The following is a 25942-nucleotide window of genomic DNA, read 5'->3' as shown; positions in this document are numbered from 1 at the left end:
CGAACAACGTCAAGCAAGTACCCATCCGCCATGAACTGGCTTTAAAAAGCCATTCTAGGCCAAAACCGTCTCAAAAGCCACCATAAAACAATGGCTGAGCCAACATAACCATTTCATATAATGGGAGCTTTTAGAGGTGGATGTCTGGTTCCTATCACCACCACTGTGAACAATTCTGACTCGGTAAGTTTCTCTAGAACAGAATCCATCCTAATGAAGCTCATTTTTTGTAAAACTTCAGCTTTCAGTCCAATTTTACGTTTTTCCATCCACGTTTCGTTACTCTGAAATATTGTCGCGTTTAGAGAAAAGAGCAGAACATGATAAGGATGTTAATTAGAATTTATTAAAGTATTATTTAATCGAAAGTATTATACATTTCATGAACCTGTATCGCTCCAATAGGATGCCTGGCAAAAGAAAAAAGCTGACAATCACTTCTTGGTCTATTACAGTTTGGAATTATTCGACAATGTTTGCACTGTTGAAGAAATCCATATCAGACAATGTAAAACTATCACACTGGATAAATAAACACAGACTTTACAATATGTTACAAAACTAATGCACTTTCTATGTAGCGTTTCGCATTAAACAAAACGACAGCAGCACTCAACTCTGTGTGCAGTGCTTTATCCAAACAAACAACCCTGAGGATTCTGACCTGGTGGATAAACAGAACTGAATCCATCCACAAGCACAGTCTTTCATAGACTAGAACGCTGGAAAAATCCCATTTGTATCATATTTCAGATCTAATCATTTTGTTTGAGTGTCCAATTTAAAATACGACACTAACTGTGCTGTTTAATTGAAATTAGGCAAGTTGAAAAGGATGAGGACATTCTCCACCATGTTAATGCGACGTTTCACATGCATACGAAAAGAAATAACTTAAAAATGAATAACGCACTCTAAATGTAGGTATTCTGACAAAAAACTAGATCACAATTTGTTCTGTAAAGCTTTTCCCAACCAAGCAGTTGCTCCAAAAGAGCGTGGCAGAACATGGTCAGGTCAACTGGTGTCTACGTCCTTCTGTTAATCACTGATGTCCTTAAAGAGCGGATGCCGCAGAGCCGCAGCAGCAGTTATTCTTGTTGCTGGGTTCAAATCCAGAAGTTTGTCCAGTAGGTCATAGACATCATCAGGAATACTGTCCCATCCAGTCCCCTGGGATGCTGCAGGGTTTTCGGGTGACTGTGAGGTAGAGTGGCCGCTCTGTTTCTCAGCAGGTCCAGTGTTTTCCTGCTTGAGTTCTACAGGGTGACGAGTGGCCTGAAACTCAGCGGGCAGCGAATCCTCTCCACACGGTCGGACGCCTCTCAGGGTCTCGCAGAGGATCCTCAGGTCCAGAGGAGGAAGCTCACGGCTGCACACTATGGCTTTCCCTGCATGCATACAACAGTTAAATCAGTTAAGCTTAACAGCTTTCAGAATAACCAATCATTTCAAGCCATGTATTAGATGGAAATGGATTAGTTTAGGACAGGGGTCTAACAATACATCAGGACAAAAATGTGACTGGGTGCACCATGGAATTCAATTTTTTGTGCCATATTACGTAACTGCATTGTTTAAACACTCTTTCCAGCAAGCTCACGTTTCACGCCTCCTGTCTGCCTGTGCTAATCTCATTATTAAGGTGTACAATATGGGGTGTCATTTTTCATCATTCAAATGTTGCTTAATTTATCATGGAAATATGTAGAACATGATTACTGAGGGAGCTCCCATCGCCTGATCACACACCCTGTCATTACTGTCAGACTGTAAACACTACACACTGCAGATTCATACTGGATTAAAATCACTCCACAATTATTACCGTCAGACTGTAAAACTACACACACTGCAGATTCATACTGGATTAAAATCACTCCACAATTATTACCGTCAGACTGTAAAACTACACACACTGCAGATTCATACTGGATTAAAATCACTCCACAATTATTACCGTCAGACTGTAAAACTACACACTGCAGATTCATACTGGATTAAAGTCACTCCACAATTATTACCGTCAGACTGTAAAACTACACACACTGCAGATTCACACTGGATTAAAATCACTGCACAATTATTACTGTCAGACTATAAAACTACACACTGCAGATTCATACTGGATTAAAATCGCTCCACAATTATTACTGTCAGACTGTAAAACTACACACACACTGCAGATTCATACTGGATTAAAATCACTCCACAATTATTACTGTCAGACTGTAAAACTACACACACTGCAGATTCATACTGGATTAAAATCACTCCACAATTATTACTGTCAGACTGTAAAAACTACACACACTGCAGATTCATACTGGATTAAAATCACTCCACAATTATTACTGTCAGACTGTAAAACTACACACACACTGCAGATTCATACTGGATTAAAATCACTCCACAATTATTACTGTCAGACTGTAAAACTACACACACTGCAGATTCATACTGGATTAAAATCACTCCACAATTATTACTGTCAGACTGTAAAAACTACACACACTGCAGATTCATACTGGATTAAAATCACTCCACAATTATTACTGTCAGACTGTAAAAACTACACACTGCAGATTCATACCGGATTAAAATCGCTCCACAATTATTACCGTCAGACTATAAAACTACACACACTGCAGATTCATACTGGATTAAAATCGCTCCACAATTATTACTGACCGACTATAAAAAGATCAGGTCCTGCAGATTCATACTGGATTAAAATCACGAATCGTGTTGGTAATCATACAGCTTCTCTCCATAAATCCAGCTTGAATAGAGCTTAAAGACCCTCAAGACAGCACGTTCTTACCAAACTTTTTAGCAGCTTGTACTGTTTCCCTGGAACCACGAATAGTCATGATTTGAGTTAAGGCCATCAGGTCGTCGCTGGCTTTGAAAAATGGATACCTGCCACTCAGAAGTGAGAGCAGAATCACGCCCGCTGACCAGACATCAATAGCTGCGGAAGAATGAGAGACTAGTTCAACAGTTCAACAACTCTGGACAGAAGTGTGCAGCATATGTTACTTCCTATACCAACACATATGGTACCTGAACGATGCCATACCTGTTCCTTGATTGGGGCACTTTGTCAGAACTTCAGGAGCTCTGAAGCCTGGGGTACCTGCTCTAGGAGCCATCTGCTGTTTCCTATAGAGCACAAATACTGTTATAGGGGAACTCCACCAACTGACGCATAGTTAAATGGTTAAGATGTGAACAGAGTCATTCAGAGTGGCTTGAAGTGAAATTCTCCACTGTAGAGGAATCTGAGGCAGAGTTGTTCACAGTGGTGGTGATAGAAACCAAACATCCACCTCTAAAAGCTCCCTCACAGAAAACTGGGTAACACTTTATCTGGATGGTCCACTTTAGATGATTTGTAGATACTACATTTATTTTCAAGTTACATTCAACTAAACATCTAAATTGACCATTATTTTCTTTAACTCTAAACCTGCTCTAATCCTAATCCTAACCTTAACCTCGACCCAAAACCTAAACCCAGCCCTCACCCTGGTCCAAATCCTAACTCTAACCCCACCACTGTTTAGAAGCAACTGAGTTTCTACAGATAGTTTGTTAACAATCTGAACATCTGTAGATAATCCGTAGGGGACTATAGTGGACCATCCAAATAAAGTGAGACCGAAAGTTGGTTTTGCATACCACAACAGTCATATTTCACTTTCACATGACCATTTTCCATCCTCTCTTTATCCCTTATGATTACACAGACTGTTTTTGTTACTGTGTTTTTAGACTGATATGTATATGAGCTCTGTTCTGATTGGCTGCCCTACGAAATTCAGAATGCTTTCTGGCCTGAAATCCTCTTTATAACTTGAGCATGATTGGCCAAGTTTAATCTGCTGTAGGCTGAACAGGTGGGGACCATTTTCTGTGACATAAAAACAAAGAATTTAAAATGGGCTGTTCATGCAGCTTAGTTTCCTTATATGGATTGTATGGATTGGGGAGTGAACAGGATGTTTTGAAACTTGGGCCCAATCCCATCTCACCCCTCATCCCCACCACTTAGACCCCCGTTTTGTGCGTTCACGTCTAGGGGTAGGGTGTCCCGATTTGTGTTGAGATAGAGGGGTAGGGCGAAGTGTTAGGGCTACACGGCCCTCCAAATGGGTTTTTCCAGAGACTCACTTCAGACAGAGTTTTATGAAGGAAAAAAAGAAAAACCGACAAGATGGCTGAACAAGAGACCAAAGAAACACACAAATGTGAAAATTTTCTCTGTTAAAAAATTACAATAACCACTGTATTATCTTAGTTTAATGTTGTTTCAGTGTATTATGGCTCTTTCCTTCATAACAAGCATAAAAATCACTAGTAGTTTGTTGATGTCTCGGTAGCTGGCTGGCTAACTTTCCTGTTCCACCTTAAATCGTGCAGCAGTTACATTCTGGCACCTCAGAACAGCTGCTCCATTTAAGGTGGAACGGGAAAATCTGAACAAGAATCTGGTGAATATCTGACTTTAGTTGAAGAATTAGTGGTGGGTGATAATAAATAATTGCCCCCCTCTTTGAAGGCATATGATGCCCTAAATGTAACTAAAGCCCAGCAGTGAGGAGCTGAACTTACCCTCCTCTGCTGTCACTGCAGACTGGCAGGGTCGCCTACAGAGCAGCGCTAGTAGCTGTTAATGAAGTAATGCTCTTTTTATATGAGGGTTATATATATATATATATATATATATATATATATATATATATATATATATATATATATATATATATGCTCTGGTGAACAATATATACTGAATGTAAAAGGACTGTATGCTGGAAATCTTTAAATAATAGTAAAGTAAATGTGACAGTTTATTAATGTTATTATTTAGTTCCACTTAATTTTCATTGATGATTGGTTAGAATATTGTAAAAAAGGGTTAATGTTCTTTTTGTATAGCACACTGTGCCTCCACTATAAACACCGCAGTAACATGCATTGTTACATTTTTAAAATTTCATGTTTAAGAATGATGAACTATAATGATGTAATAACATTTTTCTCCAGTTAAAGTTTTCTCTGTGTGAGATGTTTTGTTCAGTTTTGACTGCGCTCTGTGATAAAGCATTTGTTTTCTAATCCCTGCCGCTATTAAACAGTAATCTGGAGGCTGTTCTTCTCAGGCAGGGTCTTTTACCTAGACAGGCAGATGTTGCAGATGCGGTCCGTCATGTAGCAGCTGCAGGTGAGTGACGGGTTAAGGGGGGCAGTTTTTGGCTTCTGGCTGGTCACTGCGGCTCTCGTCGGAAGAGGGCGCCGTTTAGAGGACACAAACTTGCGTCCAATGACGTCATCGGCTTTTGTTGGTTTTAACAAGTGTTCCTGAAATCGTAACACATTCGGAGGTGAAGTGCAGCGTGTAACACACTGTTAAACAGTACAGGTGTATGCAACAGTTTAGGTGCCCCAGTCAATTTTCATGCTTTGCTGTTTTTCTAACTGTAACGTAAGCGAACACATCCTCCACAGAGAGCACGTCTTCTGCACATTTTAATGCACAACTGCTGTTTATTTGAATTTTTGGAACATATTATAGAGGACCAGATTTACCAGAATGACAAACAAATAAAACTAAAAATAAATGACTCAGTAAATTAATATATAAATCAGAATTGCAAAGAATAATGATAAATCTAAAAATAAATAAATATACATTAAAATTAACATATTAATAAATAAAACCTTATATAAATTAATGTCTGCATTTACTTATATCTATTTAGTAATTTCCCCTCCTCACTAATTTTTGTTATTTATGTTTCTTTATTAACATTTTTTCTTTTTTTTATTCATTTATTTCCAACATTTCTATATTTATTTATTTCCCTATTAATTTCTGTATTTCCTTGTCCTTATGCTAATAAAGGGGCTGTTAGTCAATGATGTCACAGCATCTTAATATTCCTATTGGTTGTTCAGTATCAGATTCTGTAGATCGATTGTTCATGTCTTGCTCTCTCAGCGGTCACTAAGGACCAGACAGTACAGTAACGGCTGCTTACAGACAGTCAGAGATCTGAGACTCTCGGCTGATCTGGCTGAAAATGCAAGTACGGATTATTCACTCTTTCGTTTGGAGGCTGAGGCTTATTTATCGGCATGTTTGTCTGTCTGACGTTGCAGTTCTTTTTGGACTTGGTGAAAGAACAGTTTAATCAACTCTTCTCCTGGTCTTGATTGCTAAGCCTGAACGTGAAAAACACGCCCCCTTATTATCATATGAACAAAGAAATACAGGAATAAATAAACGAATTAATGAAAAGATAAATACATTAATGAAAAAAAAATTAATACATGAATCAATAAATAAAGCAAACAACTGTTAAAAATATAGATATGAAGAAAAATTATAAAACAAAATAAAGAAATAAATAAACTGAGAAATATAGAACTGGAAGGAAAACGGAAATGTGTGTAAAATTACAATCAAAATAAGCAATATATATCTTATTTAGTTATTTTTATATATTGATTAATTTACCAAGCCATTTATTTTTTAATTTTATTAAATGTTTCCGCACATTTTTCACATTTTTCTCAAAATGTTTAAAAAGAAAGAAGGAAAAAAATTCTGCAAAATTTGCAGACAAATGTCACATTTAAGTGAGTTCTCTGTAGCTTATTTTCACTTAGAAAATCAATAAAACAGGTAATTTGGCTGAGGGTGTTCGACTGTTTGCATCCTACCATATGACCATAGGGCTATTACCATAAATTAATCAAACGTCTATGTCTGTTATTATTAATAATGGACAGCCCTAAATAAGAGGAACATGAAGTCACCAACCTCGACCTTATCTGCTGGGTTCTTTGCAGCGTTTATGTTGTTAAGGTTTCTCTCCCCAAATACAGAACGGGATGATTTACAGAGTCCCATCAGCTCCTAACAGACAGAGGAATGTCAGTACAGCTGTGAGGAGGACGCAGTCAAAAACACTTTAACCCAAATGAAATTTATCACAAGGAAAAATGTAGTTTAACCCTTAAACGCTGCCGTTATTGCTGGTGATAACAAAATCATGCTGTAATTTTATATGAATTATTTCTATTTCTAAGAGGAGAAATGTTACTATGATTTAAATTTAATTGTTGCTTTGCAATATTTTTTATATCTTACAGTAAACATTACTGTTCAAAAGGTTTGGAATCAATGTTTTCAATAATATAAAACCACTCTGAATGTACAAAATGTATAAAATGAAATTAGTAGCAGGTCCTGTGTAATTGCACAGATTTTTAACTAAGTAGTTGGAAGGTGAAAAAAAAAAACAAAAAACAAAAAAAAAACATAAAAATAGATGTAGATCTAAATGTAATAAGAACATCAAGCTGTAGAACATCAAGATTGAAGTTATAATAAAATTAATACTCTCATGTAGCAGTGATAAAATCGTGTGGTAGGTATCTTCACAAAAAAGTTACTGAAAATAGATAATTACAGTATATAATTCGTAGTATATCACATTTAAAATCCCTGAAACACTAAATAAAACGTCTGAAATACTTTTCTGGGTCTAGTTTATAAGATTTAAATCTAACATTTTACGTTTTTGTGATTTCTTGACATTGAAACAAACAGAAAATAATCCAGACTTTAACATAAATGTAATGCATCTATAATGTAATTAAATATACAGTTATGTAATCCTATTTTAATAGTAAAAAAGTCATAACGACTCAACGTCTAGGAGTTTGATTTGACCCTTTTTCCACACCGTGACCCAGAAAACCCCCACCATACTAGAAGCAGTGAGTATTTAGGAAAGCTGTGCCTTAGAGAGGCGGTGCAGACACCTTGTTGTGTTTGGTGCGTACAGGTGGACACGGTCTTTTAGCTGCTGTTTTTGTGGAAGCGTGAGGTGCAGGACTCTTTACGTTGGGAGGTAAAGGTATCAGTGCCCGTTTCCCCTGTGACTCCTCAGATTTGCCTGCAGACCCACCACCTTTCTGAACCTTCTGAGATTTCACCACCTTCAGCAGCTCGATCTGAGTGTCAGGAGTTCCCTGAGCGAGGCCAAAATCCACCAGCGCGTACCTGAGTCAGCAGAAAAGGACTCTGTTAGTCTTGTTACTGAACGCTATTCTAGATGTATCTAATAACAATTTAGTTACTCATCCTTAAAGCACCAGCAACAGTATTAAGCTTGTATGTGACTTGAATGTGAGCAGTGTGTGATCAGTAATATCTGAACAGCACAAGAGTGAAGATGTACTGGTGTAAGTGTTCCCAACGTGTCAACAAACCATCTTGGTGACTCGCCTTGAAGCATTAAGTTCGTCAGTATTTACACTCTCAAAAAAAAAAAAAAAGGTAAGAAACTGTGACTGGGGCAGGACTTTTCACTGGGTGGTACCCTCAAGGGTGCATCTCAGTACCTTTAGTCAGGGAACATAACTGAACCATAATCCACTGAAATGATATTTTCTAAGCTGTACTGACTCCACACACCCCGTCTCGACTCCAGGACTTTATTTTTATTGTTGTTTTAAAACATTCGGTTATGAAAAAATACAAATACGAACTTTTCACCTGGAAAAATGTATTTAAGGTTCACAATCAGACCTTAAAACCACTGTTGCACCTTTGAGGGAACATTTACATTGTTTGTACCTTGATGAATGAAAAATTTAGGGCAGTCGTGGGCTGGAGGTGAGGGTACCAGCCTTGTGACCAGATCGCCGGTTTGATCCCCTGAGCCGACAGTACGTGACTGAAGTACCTTGAGCAAGGTACCTAACCCCCAACTGCTCCCCAGGCACTGTGGATAGGGCTGCCCACCGCTCTGGGCAAGTGTGCTCACTGCCCCCTAGTGTGTGTGTTCACTAGTGTGTATGTGGTGTTTCACTGCACTGATGGGTTAAATGCAGAGGTGAATTTCCCTGTTGTGAGATTAATAAAGGGTAACTTACTTACTTTTGTACCTGCACACAACCTTTATTTCTAGCAGTGTACTAGGAATGCATTGATATGGGAATTCTTGGCCGATGCGGATTTCATATTTCTTATGTGCATATCTGCTGATGCCAAAACATAATCTTTTCTAAAATGTCGAAAATGGTACAACATTTACCTGGAATAGCATTACAGGGAAATAAAACATTCATAAATGCAGTAAAAAGAATAAAATGCATATATTTTATCACATCTACCCAGTGTGAGCTAAACGTTACAATAAACACATCATCAAATACGGGTTTGAAGTATCGTTCAAATCTGAACATTGGTCTGTTGACGATTTTTTTTAAGCAAATATCTGCCTAAACTGATATGACGCCAATATCATCCTGCATCTCCTGTATATCCGGTGTATAAGAATTGTGTTTTGGGGTTGCAATAAAACTCTAAATGACCACTATCACAGCTTCCATAATAATAATAATAAAGACCTAAAACTAAAGCTCTTGCTTTTCAGAAAATAAAAACAAAACTTAAAATATTAATTCAAAAACTAAAAAAAAAATAAAAAGGAATAAATATTTCAAACCTACAATAACAGAGCAACAGGAAATGTTCATATCCTCCCATTTCTATTTATTACATTGTTTACCAGCACACAGTTACAGTAACTGTACCACTAAATCTGATACGCACCTTCTCTCCCGTCGGTTGTACAGAAAGTTTGTCGGTTTGATGTCACGGTGGATGATGCCGAACTTGTGGATGTGTTTCAAGGCTTTGAGCAAATGATAGATGTACAGCCGGACCTCCTCAAAACTCAGCATGCCAACAATGTCCTGGAGAAAAATGAGGATTTGGTGTAAATTAGATTATATTACATTAGTGCTGGGTAGTATATGATCGATTACTGTTTACTGTCAATGCTGAATTTAACCTTTTCAACTCCTGGAGACCACCGGTGGTTCCAAAACGCACTTCGTCATATTCTTCTTAACGTTCATATTTCATAAGCTACATTCTAAAGGTGGGGGTCGTATGAGAGCTGTAACTGTCTTCTTTCCAGTCAAATAGATGGGTAATGTAATTTTAAACCCTTATAATAAAAGAAGCTGAACTCTCAATTTTTTGTCTACTGAAAGTCGACCCATTTTTCCACAAATCTGGGCTGTAAACTATAAACAGATGGCGTCTCTTCAGTGATCTGCTCTGTAAACATTATTTTTATAAAATAATACAAAGAGCGTCTAAGATTTTTGGCTTTCAGCAGTAAATTGTAAGCATATAGCAACATGTTTATGATCATAAAACACATGTTCTGTTAATTTGAGAGGAACGTAATATAAATAACAAAATACAAATAAATAAATAAAATAAAAAATTACATTTATTTCATGTAGTTACTGAATAATTTGCCTTATGATTTGGTCATGAAAATTCAGATGGAAAAACCAAAATATACCCTGGAGAATAAGAGTTAAGCTAGCTGTATTGATAGGTAACCACTTAGTTAAAGGATCCATATCATGGAAAACTGAATTTCTCACTTTTAAGGAATAAAATAGATTGATGTTGTATATAAACAGTGTTAAAGTTTTGAAACATACAGTTCATTATCCAGTCCTCAGAGTCAATTTATGGAAACTAAGCTGCAAAAACAGACTGTTTCAAATTCACTTTTTTGTGATAAAAAAACTGTGATTTAACAGTGATTTACATACATCTGCCTATTCAGCCTACAGCAGTTTAGTCCCACCCACTCACGCTGGAAGTATGAGTGGTGTTTCAGCCAGGGCTACTTTTTGAATGAGGTGCAATACAGGGCAGCCAATCAGAACAGAGCTCATTTACACATATTAGTCTTAAAGGCACAGTAACAGAAACAGCCTGTTTAAGGGATAAAGAGAGTTTAGAAGATGGTCACATAAAAATGTACTGTATAGCAATCATAGGACACTTACCACAAAAGGCTGGTGCTCCACATAGGGCATAACAATCACCACATGGTGGTCCTTTCTGAAGCAGTAAGTGACCCCCATCACATTTTCTTTACCGCTGTAAAACAAACAATAAACTAGGCTGATCACTATCGATTGTTTTTAAACAGGCCAAACAATAAAAACAGGCTTAACTAAACAGTAAACCATAATGATGAATAACTTGCTGGAAAAAGTTGAACTAGAAAGAATTTTAAAAGGCTTCATTATAGAAAACACTATATGAACATACAAATATGTAAATGGGCGTGTCCATGAGGCTGTTTCTTACTGGAGAGAACAATGAGAAAATGTAAAATATGCATTACCATAAGGGAAAATGACCAAATAATAATTAATGCTAATTAATAACTAATAAGTAATCATCGTCCATAAACTGAGTTTATTCGTGTTAATTGTGACAGCCCTTCAACAAAACAACATTTCAATCAAAAAACAGGTGGGAATTCCACCTATTTTTCTACATTTTTGCATAATTAAATGGTTAAGATGTAAACAGTGTTGTTTGGTGTGAAACGCTCTGTTCTATAGAAACTTACTGAGTCAGAATTGTTCACAGTGGTGGTGATAGGAACCAGACGTCCACCTCTAAAAGCTCCCTCACAGACAGTTATTACATGAAACGGTTATGAACACACTTCCTAAAACATATCTTTAAAATCCATTATGGTGGAGAGATATAAGCAGGGCATATGAGTCTACGAGTCAACATAACCCCCTGTTTGCAAATTTATCACTATTTTACCATATTTGTTACATACTTAAAGAAAAAGAAAAAAAAAAAACTCAGAAGACTCGTGTCGGTTCACTGATGGTTTTGGATAGTAAATAAAATGGCTATATTTGTGTTGTAGTCATGGCGACCCCTGGTTCCTATCACCACCACTGTAAAGACATCTGAGTTGCTACAATCAGCCATTTCACACCAAACCACTCTGAATGACTTCGTTTACCTCTTAACTGCATAGAAACTGTAACAAAATTTGGTGGAATTCCCCTTTAACTCAAACTACTGTGAGAAAAACTCACCCGGCCACAGTCAGACACTGGAGTTCTGCAGCTATCCGCACTGGGTGGCTTGTAGGGATGAGATGCTTCAGTGCGAACTTTTCTCTCCTGCCGTTCGTCATCTGGGCTTCTCCAAGGTAGACTGAACTGAAGGTACCTAAAGAAAAGAAGCACCACATACAGTTTGAACATGTATCTCTGGGTGTAATCAATTCAGTTAACTGTCATGTGGCTGCAGAATGAAGAAAAATGTGTTATTAATGAAAACATGGTTTCTAGATCAAGAAAGCTCCCATTGGCTGTGTTTACATGAAAAGATTATTGGCAATCTGATTGAACACATTCTGATTACAGATTAAGACTGAGGTGTTTATGTTTACTCTACTCAACAATCTGATGGAAAATCTCAGTTTACATGCTCACTACAAGTAATCCGATCCAAAATCACACGTGTAGAGAACCACTTAGATTAGACGTTACCATGACAACGAGCATCACGTGAGTCCAGTCAGAGTGAGATGAGCAGCAGTGAGCAGTGCTTGTGTTTTTAATTGCTTTAAAATGATGTCAGACTCAGGAAAACGTCCTTCACATGTCCTTATTAAAGAAGGCCGAGAGGAAGACGTCGTGTTCTGAGACACATAAGATGGACGTCCGTCCCACCGCCGTCTTTTAAAGATCAGAGCATAAACTTCGTCTCCTCTGCAGACCAGTTTCTGCTCCGCCATGTTGAACGGTATAAACTTTCACTACGATGCGACGAACATGATCAGAACGGACTTAAACTTTCCGATAGGGAATGTAATCAGATACAGGCGTTTACACGGATATTATTCTTCTGTTTAACAGATTATTTTCAGGATTACCCACCTCGATCAATCAGATAGAAACTGTATTCCGAATGGCCTCAACCAAACTAGATTATTCCAACTGAGGTGTTCACATGGATGTATTGTATTCCGATTGCCCTGTCAGTTGGATTATTAGGCTGCATGTAAACGTGGCTAATGGGACAAAAGGATATAAACATCAAAGGGCCCAGATCATGGAAAACCAACTGCTTTTTTTTTAAATAAAAGACTCTGATGTGGTACGTAATTACTGTAAAGTTTCAAAACATACCATTAACTTCCCAGTCCATACAGTCCACATATGGAAATTAAGCTCCAAAAACAGCCCATTTTGAATTCACTGTTTTTGTGAGGTCTTGAGAACCAACTCATTTACATACATGCACATATTCATACGACAGCAGTTTAGCTCCACCCACTCATACTGAAATTCTGGAGAGTGTTTGAATGGAGTGCTTTTTGACTAAGAGACAGTACAGAGCAGCCAATCAGAACAGATCATTTACCGTATATCAGCCTGTTTAATTGTAATGGGTGAAGCAATTTTAAAAAATGGTTATGTAAAAATAAATTATGGCCATTTTTGGTGCATAAAAAAACCACACAAATGTTATAAGTGGACCTTGAAGAAAAAAAAATTAAATACAAGAAAAACGCAGGACAAGGGCCTTTTAAAAAACACTAACGTTTTACAGCATTTTAAAAATTATTTGATCCTTTTTTAATGAAATACAACTCAAAAACTCATTTAATTTTAGTTTTATTTCAAAAAATAAATTTTAAAATATATTTTAAAATAACTGTAAAATTTTTAGTTGTATTTCATTTTTAGGTCATTTTAAATTTGTCATTTTAAAATACTGATTTAAAATTAATCTTACAATTTTTCAGTGAGATCACTTTCTCATTTTAATGTGTAAATTGTGTAAAGATTATAAGAGTTCCTTCCTCCATCACATCCTATTATAAGATGGAAATAACAGCACATCTGATGGACAATATTATGCCACTTCATTAGTGGTATACTGGAGTTTCTAAAACCACTTTTATTATGTTGTTTTTTTTTTCTCCTGTGAAAGCCTGTGGGAAGTAATTACTGCACTTCCTTACAATTTTATTGTATAAATAAGAACTCCAAACCTTCTCCAATTTTGTCAGTAATCCGAAAAACTCTGGACAGCTGGGGCACAACTTCATACAGATATTCAATGTCCATCTCAACATCTCCTGGACAAAACAAACACAAACAAAAGCAAAAGCATACAAAATAAGTAGCTGCAGAACAGCAGAAAGACAATAAAAGCTAATGCAGCTTTTTAAAATTTAACAGATACATTAGTTTTCACTTTTCAGTACTGTATTTTTCTCGTTTTCATTATTATTGTTTTAAAGTGACATTTTGACATGTACCTGGGCTCATATGTTCTTTCTTAGGCTAAATATCTTGGAAAAAAGTGTCCATGGGTAACTTTACATTGAAATCCACTGTTATTATCATTACTATTATTAATTACTGACCTACAAACCTAAAAAAAGATTCTTCAAGGGTTTTTTAGTAAAGAGAATGAGTTCTATAATACCATTTAAAAAGGTTCTTTGCTTGGTGAAATGGTTCTTCAGACTGATGGAGAATGTGTTGTGTATGGTTCTATATAGGACAGTAAGACAGTAATCTAGACAGAATCATACACTCTTTAAAAATGTTTTTTCAAAGGTGTTTAGTAAAGGGAGTGGTTCTATTTAGAATAACCTCGTGCTTAAATTAATTTTCATTTATTTTTATTAATTATTAACTTAACTTACCTTAAAAAGATCATTCTTCAAGGGTTCTTTAGTAAAAGGAATGAATTCTCTATGATGAAATGGTTCTTCAGACTGATGGAAAATGTGTTGTGTAAGGGTTTTCTCTATTTTTACAATGTCAAGCTTGTAACAACAGCAGAACCCTTTTTAGCGCTCTATGGAACCATTTCCAAAAATGTTCTATACAGAACCACATACATCACATTCTCCATCTGAAGAACCATTATACCATGCAAGGACCATTTTAGCATGAAACGCTTCTATATAGAACTAATGGTCCTACATAAAACCATACCCTTTCCTAAAGAACCTATCTACAGTTAAAAATTATGGTTCTTTAGTAAAGACAATTGTTCTATATAGAACCATGAGCAAAGAACCCTATCAACCCCCTGCATCATGTAATAGTTCTTCAGATTGATGGAGAATGTGCTGTAGATGGTTCTATATAGAATCTTTTTGCAAAGGGTTCTATATAGCACCAAAAAGGGTTCTTCTACTGTTACAGGCTTGACATCATAACAGTAGAAGACCCCTTTTTAAAGAAGGTTCTTTTAGAACCACATAAAACACACTCCATCAATTTGAGGAACCTTTTAGTCAGGCAAAGGGTTCTTTGAGTGTTGATAGTTCTACATAGAACCATTTTCTTTATGAAAGAACCCCTGAAGAACCATCTTTTTTAAGTGTAACAGTAGAACAACCCTTTTCGGTGCTATTTAGAACCAAATAAAACACACTCTAAATCAATTTGAAGAACACTTTCATGATGCAAAGAACCTTTTAATCACACAAATGGTTCTTTGAGTGTTCATGGTTCTATGTAGAACCATTTTCTTTACTAAAGAACCCTTGAAGAACCATCTTTTTTAGAGTGTACATTTCAGCTGAAGAGAGGATAAACAAGACGGTCTTACTGGGGATTTTGCGCTTATTCTGCTCCGTTTCTCCTCCTTTGTCCAAAGTCTGCGCTACTTCCATTGCGATACGTCCCGCCTAAACACCTAATAACAAGTACAACACAGTATTTTATAAAGAATTTAAACACTTTTACCTCCGTTATTCTGGATTAACAGATAAACAGACAGGCTTGAATACTCACAGTCTCAGCGTATTAGCATCAATGCTAACGCTCATTAAATAGTCTAAACTTCAACAATTATCCGTTATAAACGCTTCCGCCACCAGCGACACACAGAAAACAGCCCCTTCCTCCGCTGTTCAGTATCATACGGCAGTTGTGCTGTTATTAAAATAAACTATAATATTACTGAAAGTTAGATTTGAGAGTAAAAACAGCGAATTATCCGCAAACTTCAGTAAACAGACACGGAAAAGCCCGCTAAAACCGACAGCTACACCACGTGACGCACTATGAACGAACCGTGGGCATTTTCAAAATAAAAGTTTATTGTTTAGGAACGACTCGCAGTCTGATTCATTCATTGATTCATTCATTGATTCATTAATTCATTGATTGATTGATTGATTGATTGATTCATTCATTCATTCGTTGATTCATTCATTCATTGATTCATTCGTTGATTCATTCATTCATTCATTCATTCATTCATTGATTCGTTGATTGATTGATTGATTGATTGATTGATTCATTCATTCATTCATTCGTTGATTCATTCATTCATTGATTCATTCGTTGATTCATTCATTCATTCATTCATTCATTGATTCGTTGATTGATTGATTGATTGATTGATTCATTCATTCATTCATTGATTCGTTGATTACTTCATTTCTTGATTGATTGATTGATTGATTGATTGATTAATAGATTCATTCATTCATTCATTTATTTAGAATATACGAAATAGACAAACTACGTCAGACCAATACATTATCAGACACCATATAAGAATATGTGAACAGTACTCCTGCATACATGTACATATACATATACATAGACATATACATACACATATACTTATACATATACACTCTCTCTCTCTCTCTCTCTCTCTCTCTCACACACACACACACACACACACACACACACACACACATGCAGGAGGAAAGCCAGTTAATCAAGTGTCTCTCCATAAAGCTGCTCACAGAAACTCAAAAACCTATTACTTTTCTAGTTTCTACAGGATGTAAGGACTGCAGTAGTGATCTAAATTCCTCTAAAAAGAGGGACGGGGTCGGCTGAGCATTTGAAAACTTCTGTTTACGAATAAAGAATGTAGCAACTAGAATGAAAAGATTAACAATAAACTTGAGAGGCTTGTTAGTAAAGTTATTGTGGTAATAAATAACATCTTTGAGATTAAAGGAATAAGTCATTTTGACAGGGTTAAAAATGTGAGCATGTAAGTTGGACCAGAAGTCGTTCGTTCTCTCACACTGAAAGAATCAAAGTTTCATCAGCAGAACCACAGAAGCTACTAATGTCAACAAATTTGGAAATAAAAGGATTCACAGAGAATATTTTATGTAAACATTTTAAAGTGAACTTCTTTGATCTTATTATTAATATTTCTTTGAAACCATTTGGAAAAGAACAAGGCACAGTCTGTTTTATTTAAATCTAAATACACGCCCATGTTACATATTTTTTTCTGTATGTTTTATTTTCGTACATAAACCCACCTTTAGAGATCAAACAATTTCATATGCTTACCTTCAAAATGGAAAATCAGTGTTTTCAACAATATAAAACTGCTTTGCTTGCAGATACTTTTATAAATCAACATGAATAAATAATATGCTTCTCCCACGCAACTTTAAAATAATTGGTAAAAAGCAACAAAGATGTCATTTAAAAAATAAGGAATTTTGAACGGAGATGAACAGAACCATACAAAATTATAAAATGACTAAGAAAGCTGTAGAAAATCAGGAATTAATCATAATTAAAAAGTGGAGATCAAGGCTGATAGCCTGTTAAAGAATTAATATAAATAGATTAAATAGACAGTATATTATGTATCTTTTTCTCATCTTCTTCACAAAATTCTTTAAATATTGAATAAAAATAAAAATACCTCATTACCACTTTTATATATAAAATAGCACAAAAAATAATATGTTAAGTGATTTTTAGCCATTTAACCATTTTTTAAAAATCGTCACGACCAGAGAACTTGTAGAGAGGTGAATTCCCACTCTGCAATGTCTTCTGGGTTTCTCAAACGCTAGAGGGCGCTCCCGAGCGAGTCCAAAATGAGTGGGTTGATATGGAGCATTTGAGCAAAATCATAGTTTATAAATGCTGAAACATTTTTAATGTAAAAGAATGCGATCATTTCCTGAACACAGAACAGCATAAAACATTTTAACACCGCTGTTATATTTTTAAGAGCTTTTAAACTCGAGTTATAGGAGTTTAAAACGGCACCTCATGTTTATTCATATTGTCAGATAGCGCGAACAGCCAATGAGCTGCTCTGCTCGCCAATCAATCATCACGCTCTAGCAGTAATGCCCGCCTCCTGCTGCCCTAAACCCGTTTGCTGTAGAAAAAAGGAAATATTTAGGTGAGATTTCTTTGTTTTTTAGTAAAATACATCCTTCTACTTTCTAAAATTAAAGGAAAGTTCTGGGCGAGTGATTAGAAACTATTTTACCTTGTCGTTTTTAGCCTTTGAGCTCCATTTACTCCTATTCATTGAGGACTCGCTCGCGGGCGCCCTCTGCTGTTTAGCAGTCCTGTTTTTGATATAACGGGGGAAATAGGAAGCGGCCGGAATCCTCATAAACCGGCTCTGTCACGACCTCAGGACGACTACGCAGTGACTTTTATTCTGAAATGTCCGTCTCTCATAGGAAGTTAGTTAGAGAGCCGGCTTGTTGTGGTCTTCAAATAATGGACAGACTCAGTCCTGCGCTGTGATATTTAAGTTTAGCTGTCCAGCCTGAAGAACACGGACCGTCTGAGGCGGAAAAACATGGATAAATTTGTGGTTCGCGCCCCAAAGCAGGCCGATGACGGAAAGCAGGAGAAGAAGTCCTCGGAGCGAGTTTACAGACAGGCCACTCTGGAGTCATTAAAGGTGAGCAGAACTCACTGGACTGTGTTTTATTGGAATAGGAAAAAAAGAAAAATGCCACAAAACATGTTCATGTTCCTTGTTTTTACACTCACTGTCCATTTTATCAGCTCCACTGACCATATAGGAGCACTTTGTAGTTCTACAGTTACAGATTGTGGTCCATCTGTTTCTCTGCATACACTGTTACCCTGTTCTTCAGTGGTCAGGACCCCCATGGACCCTCACAGAGCAGCTTTTTGGGTGGCGGATCATTTTCAGCACTGCAGTAACACTGACGTGGTGGTGGTGTGTTAGTGTGTGTTGCGCTGGTCTGAGTGGATCAGACACAGCAGTGCTGCTGGAGTTTTTAAAAACCTCAGTGTCACTGCTGGACTGAGAATAGTCCACCAACCAAAAATATCCAGCCAACAGCGTCCTGTGACCACTGATGAAGGACTAGAGGATGACCAACACAAACCGTGCAGCAGCAGATGAGCTATCGTCTCTGACTTTACATCTACAAGGTGGAACGACAAGGAGTGTCTAACAGAGTGGACAGTGCAGCACTGCTGTGTCTGATCCACTCGTACCAGCACAACACACACTAACACACCACCACCACATCAGTGTTACTGCAGTGCTGAGAATGACCCACCACCCAAATAGTACCTGCTCTGTGAGGGTCCATGGGGGTCCTGACCACTGACGAACAGGGTAAAAGGGGGCTAACAAAGTATGCAGAGAAACAGATGGACTACAGTCTGTAACTGTAGAACTACAAAGTGCTACTTTATGGTCAGTGGAGCTGATAAAATGGACAGTAAATGTAGATACAAGGAGATGGACTTAATGGTGTGTGTGTGCATGCATATATATATATATATATATATATATATATATATATATATATATATATATTTATTTATTTATTTATTTGAATAACATGTTCATTGTGGACTAAAGGAAATGTAAAATGACAGAAATGGACACTGATTGGTTGCTAACTTTGGCTTTACAGAGAGTGGTTGTGATTGAGGACATTGAAAGGTACAAGTCCATTCTTGAACTGCCTGGCCAGACCAAGGACAACATGTTAATGGCGCTGAGTGAGCTTGACAAGAAGGTCCCTTCTAAAGAGGTGCTTAGGTCCACCAAGATTGGTAAGAAAGCCCTCAAATCTTGACCCACCCAGTGCATTAGGGCTGCATGGTATATTGACTTTTAATACTGATATTGCAAAAGGCTGCAAACTACACTAACAAATCACTGAGTCTTTTATTGTGTGCTGAGATCATCCTGATCAACGCTGGATGATCCAGAGTTTCTGTGGGCTTTATGAAAAATCAAGACTTCCACACAAACTGAGCTTCTTTCTGAAGTGCTTTATATAGAGTTGTAACAGTTTCAGATATGATGAGCTTTTTAAAACAATAACAACTGATATACAATGGAAAACTACGGAGCCCCGCTGGTGCCATCCTGTATAAATAAAAATATGCCTGGCAATCAGTTAGTAAGGCATGGGAACAAGATAAATTAGTTGTGGCCTCGACATAGTAAGGCATGGGAATGAGATCCTTATGCATGGCCACTACTTAGTAAGGCATGGGAACAAGATAAGTTGTGGCCTCAACTTAGTAAGGCATGGGAATGAGATCCTTATGCATGGCCACTACTTAGTAAGGCATGGGAACAAGATAACTAAGTTGTGGCCTCGACATAGTAAGGCATGGGAATGAGATCCTTATGCATGGCCACTACTTAGTAAGGCATGGGAACAAGATAAGTTGTGGCCTCAACTTAGTAAGGCATGGGAATGAGATCCTTATGCATGGCCACTACTTAGTAAGGCATGGGAACAAGATAACTAAGTTGTGGCCTCGACATAGTAAGGCATGGGAATGAGATCCTTATGCATGGCCACTACTTAGTAAGGCATGGGAACAAGATAAGTTGTGGCCTCAACTTAGTAAGGCATGGGAATGAGATCCTTATGCATGGCCACTGCTTAGTAAGGCATGGGAACAAGATAATTACATTATGGCCTCGACTTAGTAAAGCATGGGAACAAGATAATTAACTTGTGGCCTTGACTTAGTAAGGCATGGGAATGAGATCCTTATCCATGGCCACTACTTAAGGCATGGGAACAAGAAAATTAAGTTGTGGCCTCGACTTATTAAGGCATGGGAACGAGATCCTAATGCTTGGCCACAACTTAGTAAGAAATGATCTCGTTCCCATGCATTACCAAGTCATGGCCATGACTTAATTATCTCATTTCCATGCCTTACTAAGTCATGGCCACACATTAGGATCTCATTCCCACACGTTAATATGGTGTGGCCACGCATTATTTTTATTAATACAAGATGTCACCAGCTGGATTGTTATCTTGAGATAACAAGTTAATTATCTTGTTTTTTCAAAATAACAAAGTTGTTATCTTGAAATTTAATTTCAAGATATTTAGTTAATTATCTTCCGACCTCAAGATCACGAAGCTGTGTTTTTAATATACTGCATAGGACAAACTGTAATCATACTCTAATGTATAATACAGAGCATCTGCAGGGGGTGTGCAAAACACAGAAACACCGTATGAAATACTCACTGGCCATTTTATTGGAAACATTGTAGGTTTACAATTTCAGAATGTAGCTCATCTACTGCTGCACAGTTAATCAATTCTACCCCATTCGTCATTGGAAAAGAGACCACAATAAGACCACCACTGACCAAATGCTATCAGGAAACTGACCACTGATGAATCTGTGCGTCTGCATTGCCCAGTCTCATTTCTTATTTTTACCCCTACCCCTTGTTTTCGAGTGTCACCCTAACCCCTTGGAACTGAGTTACAAGTTGTAGTGGTGGAAATCTTCCCTCTGAAATGGGACCCTCAAATAAAAAGAGCTACTAGTGCTGCTCTGTAGGCGACCCTGCCAGTCTGCAGTGACAGCAGAGGAGGGTAAAGTTCAGCTCCTCACTGCTGGGCTTTAGTTACATTTAGGGCATCATATGCCTTCAAAGAGGGGGGCAATTATTTATTATCACCCACCCCTAATTCTTCAGTGATATGAAGCTGAACTCAGATATTCCCCAGCTTCTTGTTTGAGGTTTCCTGATGCCAGAATGTAACTGCTGCACCATTTAAGGTGGAACGGGAAATTTAGCTAGCTAGCTACTGAGCAAACTGCTAGTGATTTTTTTATGCTTGTTATGAAGAAAAAGGACCATAATACATTGAAATAACATTAAACTAAGATAAAACAGTGGTTATCATAATTTTTAACAGAGAAAATTCTCACATTTGTGGGTTTCTTTGGTCTCTTGTGCTCCATCTTGCTGGTTTTTCTTTTTTTTTTCTCATAACACTCTGTTTGGAGGGTCATGTAGCCCCAACACTTCGCCCTACCCCTCTATCTCAACAAGAAACAGGACACCCTACCCCTAGGCATGAACACGTGAAATGAAGGGGTAGGACTAAGTGGTAGGGGTGAGGGGTGAAATGGGATTAGACTGTGTACTACACTCTCTGTACACCTACAAAATGTCTAATAGGTGCCTAATAAGGTGGTCAGTAAGCGTGGTTATACATGCACAGTAACATACTACGATCATTTCATTATCACTGCTGTGCTGAGAATGGTCCAGCACCCAGATAACATCTGGTCAGCAGTGAACCTGTGGTGGACAGGATAGAAGAGGCCGATAAACTGTGCAGAAAGAAATCTGCAACCTATAAAAAAGCACCTATATAGTTTCAGCCTTTCCTGTGCTGTTCCTGGTATTGTGTACATCCCTGTACATTCTGGGCATCACTGTGTCTGTTTGTGAGAATATCGTCTCTCCTGCAGGCCACACGGTTAACAAAGTGCGCAAACAGCATCCAGACGCTGAAGTGAAGGCTTTGGCACGAGAAGTCTACACACACTGGAGAACGTTCATCGAGGAGAACGCCAACAAACCGTCCATAGAGGTCCGCTGTGATAAACAGACTGAAGGACTCAGGAGCAACGCTGTGAAACTCCTCTCTGAAAGCATCGGCTTGGAGGTGGGCTTTACTGCGTTTCTACATACAGAGCGTATTCAGTAGTTCAGCAGGATAAAACTCTTAACATAGCAATAATCCTTCCAGGCTCTTGTGTCTTAGTTCACTATATGGACAAAAGTATTGGGACACCCCTTGTAATTACTGAGTTCAGGTGTTTCCTCCACACCCGTTGCTAACAGGTGGATCAAATCAAGCACATAGCCTTGCAGTCTGGATAGACAAACACTGGCAGTAGAGGGTCGTACTGATGAGCTCAGTGACTTTAAACATGGCACTGTCATAGGATGCCACCTCTGCCTCAAGTCAGTTTGTGTGTCTGTCCTGCTAGGTCTGCCCCGGCCAACTGTAAGTGCTATTATTGTGAAATGGAGCAACAACAGCTTGAGTGGGGCCACTGAGTGCTGAAGCAATTTCAGCAAAAAGGACTGCATGGTAGGAGCTTCACGAAATGGGTTTTCATGGCTGAGCAGCTGCACACAAGCCTAAGATCCAAATACATAATGCATTCAGTTATGGGGAAGCAGTGTAAAGCACCGCCACTGAACTCTGGAGCAGTGTAAACGTATTCTGTGGAGTGACCAATCACGCTTCTCTATCTGTCAGTCCGATGGACGAGTCTGGGTTTGGCGGATGCCAGGAGAATGTTACCTGCCTGACTGCACTGTGCCAGCTGTAAAGTTTGGTGGAGGAGGGATGATGATATGGGGCTGTTTTTCAGGGGTTGGTCTAGAACCCTTAGTTCCAGTGAAGGGGAACCTTAATGCTTCAGCACCAAGACATTTTGGACAATTGTACACTTCCAACTTTGTGTGAACAGTTTGGGGAAGAAGCTTTTCTGTTCCAGCGTGACTGAGCCCCAGTGCACAAAGCAGCTCCATAAAGGCCTGACTGGGTGAGTTTGGTGTGGGAGAACTTGACTGGCCCTCACAGAGCCCTGACTTCAACCCCATCCAACACCTTTGGGATGAACTAGAACAGAGATTTTGATCCAGGCCCTCTCGTCCAACATGAGTGTCTGACCTCACAAATGCTCTGGATGAATGGGCAAAAACTCCCACAGACTCTCTCCAACATCTTGTAGAAAGCTTCCCAGAAGAGTGGAAGCTGTTAGAGCTGCAAAGGGGGACAAACTCCATATTAATGCCTAGGGATTTAGAATGGGACGTCATAAAAGCTCCTGTAGGTGTGATGTGTAGGTGTCCCAATACTTCTGTCCATATAGTGTATATACACTCCTTATTCATACCACCTTTTTGTTTGTTTAATTTCCACTTGAAGTGGCCTTTATGTATAACTTATTTATTTTTCAGGAGGGAAAAAGTAGAAGATAACAGAATCCTCAGCAACTTCATATATCACATTTTCAAGTACTAAATGTGTCACTCTTTACCTTCATTACAGCTTCCATTCTTTTCAGGAGACTCGCTTTCAGTTTCTCAAAGAAACCTGCAGACACACCTCCAAAGTTCAGTCTTAGAAGTTGGTTGCACTTTCTGCTCCTCATAATCTGAGTAACCATAAAGCAGAAAACATATAATTACACACAGCCTCCAAAACAAGTTAATATTAGATCAGTCAGTGTTTAATTTGCCCACACTTTTCTTTTGTGCACCTTTGTTCCCTTCTAAGAGATGCTCACACAGGCACCTACCCGAATACACCTCAGCTGCCTCACACCTTTCTAAAGGAGATATTTCTAAAGAGATTTGATATAAGATAATTCTCACATAAAAAAAGGACAATAAATGGAAAAAAAACATTAGTTTCCAAAACTGGAGTTCAAAAAATCCAAAGCTCCAGAGAAAATGAGACTCCTAACAACCACCTGGAAGACCTGGTAGACACCAAAACTGCCCCCATCAGATAAACAGCACTTAAAGCTTTCATCTCTGAGAGAGAGGAGAAAATCACGCTGCTTCAGATCTGAAAACATCCACAGGTGTTTCTGTCCATCCTTCCACTGTGAGAAGACGACTCAGCGCTGTGGGTCTGAAAGGATGTGTAACATCAAACAAAGAAGCTGAACGATGGACTGACCACCCCAGAGTCCAGACCTCAACACCACTGAATGTGTTTGATTACTTCTGAAAATGATCAACCAGCTTCTAAGACTGAACTTTGGAGGTGTGTCTGCAGATTCTTTGAGGAACTGAAAGTGAGTCTCCTGAAAAGAATGGAAGCTGGAATAAAGGTAAAGAGAGACTCACTGAACACTGAAAAACTGATATTATATTTAGTTGTTGAAGAGTTTTCTCGAGCTTTTCTCTGTACTGTGTAATTAACGAGTCCTGCATATTTAACCAGCCCTGCCTTTGCCAGATATCAGATGAACATGTGTCCATTATCTTGTTCATGTTATTGGCTACCGGCTGCTGTGGTGAAAATAAGGATCAGGATTCTGCTTTGTTTACGTAAAAAGCAATTTGGTCTAAAATGTCTGGCTTAGTTAAACGGGTGATGCTAGTTTGGCAGGCCATTCATAACAATGTGTGGGTTCCCCTTAATAGGAATTGGGCTATAACTCATCCAGGCTTGTCCTTTTCCTCTCGTTCCTCCAGGTTAATGACGGACTGGTCGAGAACATCGAGAGGGAAGTGTTTCACCAGTGCTCACGGCTGGTTAACGGAGTCTACAGGAGGACTATTAGAGCTCTCGTCTTCGCTCTCAAACACAAGCCTGATATCAGAGCACAAGTGAAGGATGGTAAAGTCCCTGTGAACGTATTCGTGAGCAACCATAAGAAGAAACAGTGAGATGAAGACAGACTGGAAACATCCTTCAGCCAGTAGTTCTTAACATTCACTGCTGCTTGAGGAAACTGGAAAAGGATCTTTTTACTTTTTATAAAACGTTTTTATATTTTTTTGGTTTTAACAGCTTTTTTAACAGCAAAATGTCAATATTACAATCATCATGCTGCCATCCAGACTGTGTCTTTTTCAGGGAAGGCCTTGCTTATTCCAGCAAGATGATGCCAAACCACATTCTCTACGTATAACAACAACATGGCTCCGTAGTAAAAGAGACAGGGTGCTAAACTGGCCTAGACCTGTCGCCAACCATTGAAAAGATTTTGCGCATTATGGAATGAAAAATACAACAAAGGAGGCCCCGAACTGTTGAGCAGCTGGAATCCTATTTGAAGCAAGAACAGGAAAACATTTCTTTTTTAAAACTACATCAATCTGTCTCCTCAGTTCCCAGATGCCTACAGAGTGTTGCTAAAAGTAGAGGTGATGCAACACAGTGGTAAACAGGCCCCCGTCCCAACTATTTTGAAATGTGTTGCTGGCATCAAA

General features: G+C 38.2%; 2 protein-coding genes across 2 annotated transcripts; one reads left to right on the top strand and one right to left on the bottom strand.

The window, feature by feature from the left end:
• Positions 1-449: 449 nt before the first annotated feature.
• On the bottom strand, positions 450-15941 carry cdc7 (cell division cycle 7 homolog (S. cerevisiae)). The gene is made up of 12 exons (XM_036556738.1): positions 15761-15941; positions 15515-15601; positions 13935-14021; positions 11965-12100; positions 10900-10993; positions 9635-9777; positions 7837-8077; positions 6830-6925; positions 5180-5364; positions 3083-3165; positions 2825-2974; positions 450-1391 (listed from the first exon to the last, which is right to left on the bottom strand). The coding sequence occupies exons 2-12, from the start codon at positions 15576-15578 to the stop codon at positions 1042-1044; spliced, it is 1629 nt and encodes a 542-aa protein (XP_036412631.1). The 5' UTR covers positions 15579-15601; positions 15761-15941; the 3' UTR covers positions 450-1041.
• A 2561-nt stretch (positions 15942-18502) lies between these two features.
• On the top strand, positions 18503-25942 carry tceanc2 (transcription elongation factor A (SII) N-terminal and central domain containing 2). Its single transcript, XM_036556399.1, has 4 exons — positions 18503-18607; positions 19605-19746; positions 22447-22643; positions 25202-25942. The coding sequence occupies exons 1-4, from the start codon at positions 18503-18505 to the stop codon at positions 25394-25396; spliced, it is 639 nt and encodes a 212-aa protein (XP_036412292.1). The 3' UTR covers positions 25397-25942.

Source organism: Colossoma macropomum, unplaced genomic scaffold (genome assembly GCF_904425465.1).
Source record: "Colossoma macropomum unplaced genomic scaffold, Colossoma_macropomum, whole genome shotgun sequence".
Classification (NCBI taxonomy): Eukaryota; Metazoa; Chordata; class Actinopteri; order Characiformes; family Serrasalmidae; genus Colossoma; species Colossoma macropomum.
This window is presented reverse-complemented; position numbering and strand designations above follow the sequence as displayed.